The sequence below is a fragment of the Corylus avellana genome, chromosome ca2 (genome assembly GCF_901000735.1).
Source record: "Corylus avellana chromosome ca2, CavTom2PMs-1.0".
In the NCBI taxonomy this organism is placed as follows: Eukaryota; Viridiplantae; Streptophyta; class Magnoliopsida; order Fagales; family Betulaceae; genus Corylus; species Corylus avellana.
Window position 1 is genome coordinate 36,308,857 of NC_081542.1, and position 12,214 is coordinate 36,321,070.

The 12,214-nt window shown below is 34.0% G+C and overlaps 2 protein-coding genes across 2 annotated transcripts in view; both read right to left on the reverse strand.

The window, feature by feature from the left end:
- The window catches only part of LOC132169677 (uncharacterized), a 99,440-nt gene extending 99,006 nt beyond the window's left edge, over positions 1-434 (reverse strand). Inside the window, exon 1 of the mRNA XM_059580671.1 lies at positions 132-434. Coding sequence (XP_059436654.1) covers positions 132-405 — 274 coding nt within the window. The 5' untranslated portion in view covers positions 406-434. The remainder of the gene's footprint in view (positions 1-131) is intronic.
- A 2,979-nt stretch (positions 435-3,413) lies between these two features.
- LOC132169678 (uncharacterized) lies at positions 3,414-5,866 on the reverse strand. Its single transcript, XM_059580672.1, has 4 exons — positions 5,405-5,866; positions 4,729-4,842; positions 4,116-4,549; positions 3,414-4,040 (listed from the first exon to the last, which is right to left on the reverse strand). Exons 1-4 carry the CDS (start codon positions 5,778-5,780, stop codon positions 3,414-3,416), a joined length of 1,551 nt encoding a protein of 516 aa, XP_059436655.1. The 5' UTR covers positions 5,781-5,866.
- Between the last annotated feature and the right edge of the window lie 6,348 nt (positions 5,867-12,214).

Here is a 12,214-nt window from a genome sequence, read left to right on the forward strand (position 1 = left end):
GAGAGAGCACCAGATATGTGAGAGAATCATCAAAAAATTAAAACACAAATGGATGTCAAATTAAAGCAAATTGAACAATAATTCACAGTAAATATCACAAAATTTAGAAAATCATTCGAAGTTGGTCTCACCTGGCGGGACCCAAACCGCCGTTGTCGGAGCCCAACCGCCGGATCTGTTGAGAGAGTTGGAGCCGGAGTCAAATAGCCGGCGTTTTCTGAGCAAGACAACCCCCACCGGAGACCACCACCTTCGTTTCCGGAGGGAGACAACCCTGCCGGCGAACGCTCTCTCTCCGCTGTCTCTGCTCTCGCAAGCTCTCTCCCGCTCAATCTCTCTCTCTATGATTGCTTTTCGTTCTCTCTGTTTCACAATTGACACAACAGAACGAAGAAAAATACACATAGAGGAGGAAAGAAATAGAAAAATATTGAAGTCGGTGGCCTGGTGGGACGCGTGGGGAAAAGGGAGGAGAAAAAGAAGAAAGGAAAAAGAATAGGAAAGATCCGGTGAATAAATAAGAAAGTGAAAAGGGCAGGAAACAAAGCAGGGGTCAATTATTCAAAAATAATGCAAGCAAAAGACCAAAAATGTACAAACAACTTTTCAAATCCTCTTCTTTTAGGAAGGTCAAAATAGTTATTTTACTCTCGAACAAAGTTTTTACTATTCCTAAGACATCTCTCTTTCTTCTCTTTTTTGACCGCCCCTCCATCATTCTTCTTTCTCCTTGTGCTCCGGCTCATTACCCATTAATCTATTTATTTAATATATAATACAACCAAGTCTAAATAATCCTTAGGGGTAAATAGAATAATTCGTAGGGGGACATGTCCTACATAGGCCGGTGTGACCTATGTTATTATAATTTCTTAATGAAGACTTTTATTCCTTGTCAGTTGTCTATCCAGCTGTCAATTTTGTCCCGAATACCCATAATCTAGGTAATTATTTTTCGGGTGTTAATGATCTCGCTTCACGGGCCATTGTATATGCTCGTCTTTGTCCTAGATGTAGTGTAGTTTTTGGGTATTATTCTCCCGGATGAATTAGACCCTCCAGGCATCCGATGCTTGGAACCATGACCCATATGACCTATCTTAGTTATTTGGGCTAATTTATGGCCCAAGTTTGTTGATTCCCCTGCTGGCTCAGGGGCGGGAAATATCCCTAATATGAACAATATTATTGGTCATTGCTGCAAGGTAGAGCAGTCATCGATGGTCAGGGTACATAGGAAACTTCCATGTCTTCTCAGTAGACAGTAAAGGTGATAGCATTGGTATGAAGAATCCATGAACCAGAAGACGAAGAAGAAGAAATAAATAAATTAATCAAGGTTGCCTCCAACACAATTTTATATTACACTTTCAGAAATAAAGATTTCAGATGAAAAACACGTGACCTTATATTTAATCTGCTTATAAGAACAACTTGCGAAGAGCAATGTGCAAAGACAGCATAACCCACGCCCTCAATCAACCTACTCTGCTCTGCTTCTTTCGTTTTCTGTGTGTTTTTTGTTTTCTTTTCCTCATGCAAACGCGTAGTACAAGAAATTATTTTCATCACTTTATCTTCTTCTGTCTTTGTTAGAATGTTGAGTGTGTTTTAGCCCTCTTGATTTCCAACAAAGTGGACCAAGTGGTAATAGAGCCACTTATGGTGGTGAGAAAAGAAAATGGCAAATGGAATGATTCCATTTCAAATGCCTCGGGTCATCAAGGACAACTATGATCATTGGTGTATCCATATGAAGGCAATCTTAATTGGGATCACAAGATTTTTGGGAGATTCTTCAAAACTCTTACCAATGAGTTGGAAGTGAAGAAAGTTCTCAACTTCAAACTGTGCGAGATGAGTTTGAAGCTTTTCTTTGGAAAGAATCTAAACAATTTTATATTATTTTCTCTAAGTCTCGGCTAATGTAAACCAACTAAAAAGGTATATATATGGTGAGTATTTGAATTATACAAGGTTTGTTGAAGAAAAATTAGAAAATCATGCATTCATTAGATTCCAAATTCAATTACATCATTGTTGTCATTGAAGAGTCAAAAGACATGGGGTTTTTTCGGAAAATTTCTGAAAAACTATCGTTGCTTCTCAAATGTTGAAAACTCTTCTTAAATAGCAGTTATCTAAACACATCATTAGATGTAACCCCACTACTAACACACTTTTGTTTTTTTTTTTTAAATCTTTAAAACAAAACAAAACAAAAATTAGTCCTTTTGCATTTTGACATTGTAAAATCAATGCCATGGAGGGTTGCTTAGCCACCCTCATACCGGCCTTCAGGAACTGTTGCTCAGCTACCCCCAAATGGCCAAGATGGCTCGGGGTGGCAGCCCATCCCCATTGGCACAAAGAGGTGGCTCGAATCACCCCTAAAAAAAAAAAAAATAATAATAATAATAATAATATTTATTTTTTATTCATTTTAAAAGTTTTTGAATTTGTTTTTTTATTCAATCATATGATATATGGCACGTTGTGATTGATTTGACATGAAAATCCGTTAGTTTTATTAACCGAAGATGGACAAAGGTACCATATCTGTATTTAGCCATAAATGAGGTAACATGGATGATACAAAATGAAACCTAGGTGGAAAAAACCAAAGTCGTTAAAACCCAAGTACAAAAATGACACTTCACCCATTTTTTTATTAGAGACAAGTATTTTATTTTATTATTTTTTAAAAAAAAAAAAATTTAAAAAGGAAAACTCCACATAACCCCAAACTTACACCTAATTAACAATGTTCCTTAACAATGTTCCTCCCAATATTTCAGTTGAGACGATGTCCATTGCAAACCACCAAAAATTTCAATGTCACCAGGCCAATGACGAAAATATGCTTAATAAAATATAATAAAAACTAAGAGTAATTTTTTTTAAAAAAAATAAAATACTTGGGTGTGGAAATTTTAAATTTTAACTTTTTTTCTTAGAGAAAAAAATTAAATTTTTTTGTTCTTTTTTTTTTTCCAAATTTATCAGAGTATTTTTGTCTTACTGAAAAAATTGTGGTCATTTTTGTCTTTTTTCTCACCTTCGGGGGGCTACTATCAATTTTTTTATCATTTAAAAGAAAGGACATTGTCAATTGGATATTAGTTTGAAAAGAGTATGCAGACTTTTCCCAAAAGGCTAGTAGAGATAATTATGAAACAAATTTATTTTAAATAAAGAGAATAGCATATTATATAGAAATGAAGATAATTCTTTCCATGAGGAGGACCTCCTATTTGTTACCATTGATCAATAGCAGTAGCTAGTAAAATGGATGTTGAACAATCTGTTTATAAGCAATTTTTCATGCTTTTATTGGTATTTTTGTTTTGAGAGGAACTATCCACATTGCTTACAACAACTAATAGGATTAGTACTGAAAACACTCATACAACTCAAAATTCTAACTCGAAAATTTTGTACTTGCTCGGCTGGAACAGAAACTTAGACCAGTAATAGGAGCGGATCAAGTCAGCCCAAAGATTAAAATGTAACCCAAGAAACAAAATCACAGGGGCACTGGCTAGTGAGGCAAGGAGATATGGAACCCAAACCAATTTGTAGTCGAAGATTAGAAAGATGGCAGCAATAAAGGCCAAGACCATGGTTGTTATAGCGAAGAAGAGTGTTGTGAGGCCGAACATCAACCTTGCATGCAGTGAAGTGACAAACTCATTTTTTGCGTAGCTTGAAGTAAGAAGAGAAAGCAACAAGACTATTGAAGCTGCCGAAGTGAAGAGTGATAGCGCATTTGAGAGGATAAAAATCGTAAACCACTGGTCTTTACTGAAAAATGGAGTGTTTGTTATATTACTGCTGGCACCAGGCACAGTGAGGGCTGCAGCGAACACCATTGTAGAAATCAAAGTTGCTACAATCATGCATGAATTGGATGTATCCTTCATCGTTTCTTTCCCTACTTTAAGCAAATGTTTATGTGTATCGTTGAATATTTCTCTGGGTGTCTCCCCATTTGAATTTTTCATATTCCTGTGCGAAGGTCTGACAATCTTTTCCACTTCCTACAATGATAAGATCAGAAAAAGTTCAACACAATTTTATTGATATTAGAAAAATAATATACATTACATAATTACCTTAAACCACAATAACTCTCGTTGCATCTGAAGGTTTGCACGTGGTGCTCCAAGTCTTTCGACATCCGGCAACATTCCGGCTAAGTGCAACATGTTGTTACCATCCTTATCAATATTTCCTACTATGTAATCCTTCATGGCTTGTATGTTATATATCAAATTAAATATATGTACTTGTCGATGCACAACAGCAACATGAAATACGCTTCTCCCTTTTTCATCAACTTTCCATAATAGATCAGGATACTTGCGAAGAAGTACAGCTAAAAACTCTGCATTTCCCGACCTTGCAGCATCGAAAAGTACTCCTGAAGGATTATTTATTAGTTCTGAAATCTCATCATTTGATCGTTGCAGAACTTGCTCCCAGATGCTTTCAAGTAATTCGTGAGCCACTATTGACATTGACGCTTGCCTATAGAAGCCTTGGAAGTCTAGAAACATGAAGGATTTAAGTCACAAGGAAAATTACCTTTAACAAAGAAATGAAGAAAAACAAAGCTGAAAAAATTGTGTAAAAAAATGGGAATAAATGTAACATTCCTCGTAAGTACGTATTAGCACTCAATTAATGCTAAAACATAATACTTTGAGATTAGAAAAACGTACGTACATGAGCTAGGAATGTCTGTAGCCTTTTGAGCCAACACATGCAAGGCTGTTTTCTGATGCTCATCTCGTTCACAAGCTATTGTTCGATCTTGAGCCAGTATTTTCGATGCTATATCTATGGATAGGACATCAACATTTTTTATTGTAGATTGTTAAGGATATAGAAACACATAAATATAAAAGCGGAATAATAATAGTGAAAGGAAATAGAATAAACACAAACATTAAGGTGGTTCGGCATATAACCTACATTCACACATTAAAGCCTTAATAGGCTATATATTTCCTTCATATATGATATATTTATAGAGTTTTACATGTGATTTAATTAAAATATTTCAAATACAAATATATCCTTAATTTAAATTAGGGTTAATAAATATTATCTAAATTCCTTGATTTAGATAATAAAAAATCAACTTTTATTCTAAACGATTTATATCCTTAACATAGATCAACATCAGATTTTTGTACCATTACTTTAACACTCCCCCTCACGAGGGTGAATTTATGACGGAGTCAAGGTTCGATCTCAGCACATTTGGCTCTGATACCATGTTAAATTATCAGTTATTTCAAAAGTTTAAGCTAATAGTAAGAGATAAATTTACTCAATTAACCATTACTTTAACACACATAATATATATAAATATTGCAATGAAGGTACGTAGTCATACCATAGAGATTGTTGGAAAGAGAAATGAAGAAGAGCCTAATCCATTCATTACGATTTAGACGGGAAAAATCAGTGTTTTGGTAAAGATATTGAGCCATTTCCTTATGTCCAGCTTCAGCTGCCATGCCAAGTGGTATCAAACCCCTGGTACCACGGATCATTGGCATCTCATTATTCTTCGCTACCAATAACTGTGCAATTTCCATCATTCCAGCTACAGCAGCAATACAAAGGGCTGTGTCTTGATAAAAGTTTAGTATAGCTGCCTCTTCCACAGTCATAAAATCTAGCAATTCTTTCACAAAAGGGATGCATTTTACAGTAACGGCAATGTGAAGAACTGTATCCTCTCCATTTGTCAACTTTGCATGAAGCATGCCTCGATCTTTACTAAGGAAGCTCTTTGCAGTTTCCCAGTTACCCTGTATTGCTGCTAGACACAAGGCCCGGTGCTCCTCTCTTTTTTTCCCTGCGCATGCACTTCTTAATTAATATCAGACTCTTATTCACTATATATATTATATCACACGATTTGTAATATCTTTCCAAGCTTTTAATTGAATTAATGTCCTCCAAAGTACTAAAATATTGTAACGTATCCTTTTTGTCTTGCAAAAAAACTAAATTCCTAAAAATTCTCATAAAAACAAAACTGGTATTAATTTTATTTTTATATGTTTTTCTAAATTTATGTAAGAGTATTTTTGTCATTTTTGAATAAAAGGGTATACATTGCAACTTTTTTTTTCCTTTTTTTTTTTTTGGTAGTTTGAGAGGGAGATTGCTTCAAATTTCAATGGATAGTTTGTAAGACATTGCAAATTATCTATTAGTTTGAGGTAAGTATGTGTATTTTTTTTTCCTTTTTATTATTTTATTTGTTAAAAGCAGTATACAACAAGTTTCTAATTTTTTTTTTATTTTTTCCTATTTTACACTATTACTCCTAGCTAGCTTCCCCATGGAAGAAGCCAAAAAGCCAATTAAGCAGATATAGATGGTGTAGGAAATTAAACTAAGGGTGCGTTTGAAATTGTGATTTTATAGAAAAAAAAAAGTGATTTTAAACTAAATTAGAAAATGGATCATTTGATATTACGTTAAAAAAAAAAAAAGAAAAAAAAAAGTGATTTGAAAACGCCAAAAATATGCATTTTCAAAAGGTAAGCAAATGACATTTTTTTTAAAACGCTCAATTTTAAAGGTTAAGCTGAGATTTCAAAAGTCAAACTGCAATTTTTCCAAACGCTTAACTACGTTTTTAAATCACAGAATTCCAAATCCCTATTTTCAAATCGCATACTTAAACGAACCCTTAACCTCCAATTAACACCTTTTTTTTTTTTTTTTTTAATCCCTCCAGTTAACACTTGAAACAGCGATGATGAAGCCCATCTAGTTTTACTACATGTGTACAGAAAATAATAATTTAGATTTTCTTTTGTTTAACGATTCTTATAAGATCAATTTGGTTCTGCATGGACCATACATACATGCACCTCTATCCCACATTTAAACAAAGGTTAAAGGCTAAACTAGCTCTAGGTCTCTGATTCGTGTGACTGTAGTTGTAAACCTCAAATAATATATATAGTATAACATGTTAAATCACCATAAATGTACTCAATACTTTAATACTCTCCATCACGTCTGGGTTCAAATTTCCTTTTAAAATGTAAGACCCAACATGTGAAGTATTTATATAAATTGAAGGTGAATTAACGGAATCAACTCATTAAATCACTACTTGTTGGCAGAAACGGAGCCAGGAAATTTTATGGGAGGGGGCCAACCAAAATTTATTTATTTTGGTTCTTTAGAATTTTTTATTAAAAAAAATTATTTTGGTTGTTTTTTATGAACTAAAACTACCGTAAAGACCAAAAATGGTGAGCATTTGAAAGTAAGGGCTAAAAAATGGACATTTGAAAGTAAGGACCAAAAATAAAAAAACTTAATGGGTATGACCCAAAAAAATTAAGAATAGGGCCAAAAGTTTTTATTGGATATGGCCAAAAAATCTAAAAATTGGGCCAAATTTTTTTTTTTGAGGGGGCCAAATGATTAAACTTAAAACATTATTTTACTTTATTTCTTTTTTTTTTTTTTTACTTATAAATTTTTTTTCCTTATTTTGGGTCGGGACCATGGCCTACCCCGGTCCCCCCCTCCCTCCGTCTCTACTTGTAGGGACAGATTTAGGGTGGGACCCGTAGTGGCCATGGTCCCCCCCTCCTCCCCAAAATTATAAGGCAAAAAAAAAAAAATTAAGGTTAAAAATAATAATAATGATAATTTAAGGTATTTTTGCCAATTGGTCCTTCTCCACAAAAATTTTGGCCCTTGGTCCTCCTAAATTCAAAGCTGGCTCCATTCCTAACTACTTGGCCCAAGAATTTAAGCGGGTAGACAAAGATAAATTTAATCACTTTATCTCAATACTTTAACATATTGCATTTTCAGCACAAGAAAAATGGAGAAAACGAAATTACTGTGCATCTTTGAAGTTGGACATTCAACTTGATCATCAGGAAAATGATGTGGGCTTTTCAAACTGGGTTCCACAACAATATCAACTTGTGAGGTTGACATAACCTGCATCAATTCAAAAGTAACTTTAATTTTGTGACCTAAATATTTGCATCCGGCCTCATTGTGAGAGAAGTACTAGTTAAGTGTTGGACTCACCTTAAATTTCCCACAATAGAGTATAAACACCTTGAGATAGTTGGTTGGGAGTGAGGACTAAAAGACCAAGTTTTGTGTTTATATTAATTATTGCAAGTGGAAAGATATACCAAAAACATAAAGAATTAATCCCCTTTACATGATCACCAGCTGGTGGAGAATTGAATTCACCAGGCCATTTTAGTGAATCCCATTCCACAAATAGAAATCAGATTCTAATTGTCACGTTATTTCAATCGTGCCAACTCGAATATATATGCAGATTTTCGCACGTGCAGATTGGACAATGGGTTCTTGCAAATTAACCAAAGTGGTCACTGGTATAATGTCAGCTCGCAGGAATCTAGAATCTTAGATGCTTAAGTCAGTAAATAATTATGAGAAAAAAAAAAAAAAAAGACTCAATAGATAAAGCTTTTAGGGTTGTAGAGGCCAGCCCTTTTTAGAATTGGTGTAAGGCTTTCTAGAGGTAGTTCCTGCTTAGGGGTAAAACATCGGTTACGGTTAGCGGTTATTGACTAAAACCACCTAGACAGTTAATAAATCCATTAACCGTCTAGGCGGTTAACCGGTGGTTAGCAGTTAGTAACTCTAATAATTGTTAATCGCTTTTTAAAAAAAAAATATTGTTAAAAAAAAAAAAAAAACAAAACAAAACAAAATGATGTCGTTTCTATAGTAATACGATAATATCATACTACATACGACATCGTTTATATATATATATATATATATAATTTTAAACACAAAAACGGTTAGCGATTTTTACTAACCGCATTCAAAAGTGGTTAACGGTTAGCGAGCGGTTATTAACTAAGCGCCCGCCTTTTCATCGTTATTCCTGGTAATTATCTAATTACTTGCCATATGGTGGACGACTCACAAAATAAAATTCCAAAATCCACCTTAGTCGGAATAATAATCTTTTAACACTTTGGAATCCTCTTTGATAAAATTAAAAGCCTAGCATAAACCACTTTATAAATCATTCGAAATTAATACATAATTCGACCAAAAATATTCGATAGTAGAAATCAGACGCAAAAAATAATATTCTCGATAATAGAGATCCAAGCTCAAAATATAAATATTCTCCAAATTAAAGTACCATAATGATATTAGAATACCGCTTGCTTGAAAGTGATTATAATTACCACTTATCCTAAGAATAAATCATTTGACCAATTTTTACCCAAATGGGGTGCAACTGTGGGGTTTCGCATTGGTAGCCATGTTTGTGCATGGCGCCGGGCCACGACTTTCGACCTAGCTTGAACTTATGTTGCTTGTTTGAAACTCATTTGAGTAATTTCCACCCTTCGTTGAGGGCAATTTGGGGAGAATAAGCCCAAAAAAATCACGTGAGTGTCACGTAGTAAACTTTCCGTCTTCTCATATGGCAATAACTAACATATAGTTCGAATTGCAAATTTTTGAAACTTTACGATGGTACATTGTAAATTTTTAAACATTATTTATTTTTTCCAAAAATAAATACTAAATCCTCACCAATCTACAGTGAAATATCGGTACCACCAATACAGGAAACCCAACCAAGGCATCTCAAACACCTCCGCCATACCAAATAGGTAGGGGACATAAGTAAACATGTCCAATTCCTCAGGCAGGCCCATGTGCATCATAATCTAAACTCGGGTCCGCTATAAAACAAAGATGTTTTGTAGGTTGAAAGACAAAATGTAAGTCCACAAATTAGTGAGTAAGTAGTAAGCGTGAAACATGTGAATATGTAGTGAACTCAATTTTTATCACATGCAACATCATGCAATAGGGTTCTGACAAGTAAATAAAGCCAAAAATCATGTTGATGCACTATATTAATGTAACACCCTAGTGAAATCAATTAACTGGTATATAACTTCATTGTTTGCCTCCCAACCGTATTCCATAAAGAACAAGACTTAGAGATCTCATCCTCTCCAAAGAGAGTCTACAGTGAAGATACATGTGAATATGGTTATTAATGGTATTTTTTATTTGATAATTTTTTCACTTTTAGAATTTTTATTTTTATCTTATTAAGGACATTTTTGTTATTTAATGAGACATTGTCAATTGAGTAATAATTTGAAGGAAGGATGTGAACTTTTTCCAAATAAATTTTAAAAGTTTTATTTAAACTCAAGCTGTCAATTGAAAATGTTTTATTGATAAAAATTTTATTCATCCGAGTTTTGGGCATGGGTAACAATCCATTCTATACAACACCGTTGTGAACAATGGTCTCTCCAGTTCAATTAGATGTGGGTTGAAAATATATTCCAGGCTATAATCCTAACAAGGAACTACGACCCCGTTTCGTTTGCAGAATAGATCCTTAGAATGGACTAGCTAATCCTAGGTATAGCTATTCTTTTATTTGGTAACACACTATTTATGAGAATAGTTTATTTTTATAGGACTAATCACATATACACACGATTATCTAAGCCACTCAAAAATAAGTGACTAGCTAATCCTTAAGGAATAAAATACATTTTTCAAAAATACCCAAATAATTTTTTTAAAACAAATTTTAAACTTAAAAAAATATAAAATATAAAAAATATAAAAAATAAAGTAGGTGGCTTGACCACCCACATAAGAGGTTGGGGGTGGTCGCACCAACCCCGAGTCGTTTGGGGGTGGTGCGACCACCCCCATGGCATTTTGGGGTGGCCGTTGGAACTCCTATGGGGTGGCCGAGGCCACCCCTAGCCGCTTCTATAGGTGGCCGACCACCCACAGAATGGTCGGTCACCCATTTTATTTAAGGTTTTTTTTAATATGAGTTTGAAAAAGAAAATGGGGTTTTTCGTAATTGTGATTCAATTCTAATTTTTGCATGTGTCTTGTTACAAAACTAAAGAATTGAAATATATATTATATTCTACACTTTTCTATTCTTAGTAGTAGCTATTCATTTTCTAAAAGACTAGATATTCCGCGAACCAAACGAGGCCTACATCTTTTCCAATTAAAGGTTGGTAATTTGAACACAGTGCAAACTAAAAGTAGAATAAGGATTGAGACTGCACATAGCATCGTGAAATAATCGTAAGATAAAATGACATTATTTATATCTATTTATTATATTAATTCATGATGTTTTAAGTGGACCACCCCAATCAATGTAAATTAAAGGTACATTTAGGATTGCGATTTCGCAAGAATAATCTACATTTTTAAAATATATAACAAAACGTAAAGCATTTGTGATGAGAATCAACAAATACAATTAAAGGATCCATTGCATGTTTCAGTTGGGCCTATTATTAGAGCAAGATCCAAGAAGATCAAAGAAACACTTAATGAGCTGATTCAAGAGATTTAGGCTGGTTCTAAAATGGGGCATTCCAAGCTTGGTCCAAAGGAAGATGAAAGCGTAATAAATTTAATCCAAGCTATTGATGGGGCTGATCTTGCTTAATTGTGCGTAATTTCCTTAGCAATGGCGTGGATTAATGGCTAATTATGGCTTGAGTGGGCGTGGAATTAGAAGGATTAAATGGCTGATTGACTTTCCAGTTCCATACCAATTAATTGGCTGATTGACTTGTCTATTTCAAACCTTCCTTAGGTATGATTTCCTTGCCCATTTCAGTCTATTGTTTGCATGGAGGAGCTGCTAATTTCAAACCAAATCAGCCTTAATTTTAGGCTTCTATTATTTAGTCCTTTTTTATCTACTTTCCTACTTTGGAACCAAGTTAGTTTCCTTTTCCATATCAGGCGTGTAGGGCTGATCAGTTTTAATAATTTGTAGTCTTATTTTCAACCATGTTTTATAAATAGCATGCACTCATTGTAATGAGGGGATCATGAATGAAAGTTAAAAAAAAAAAAAAAAAAGTGAGGTTTGCTTCTTCTATTGGTTCTTCAAAGAACTTGTGAACTTATCAAGGATTCTTTCTTGTGGCATTCAAATTTTATACCTTCGGTTTGTGATTCAATTATAATCATTGGGTCGAGGTTTGTTACTTTATATCTTTGGTTCGCATCTCATTTATAAACGTTGGGTCGGGGTTTTCTATAAAAAATATGAATTTTAGCTTTGTTGGGTCAGTATTCCACTATTGTTTGTTGGGTCTCAAAAGCATGTCGATTGAGGTTCTCATCATTT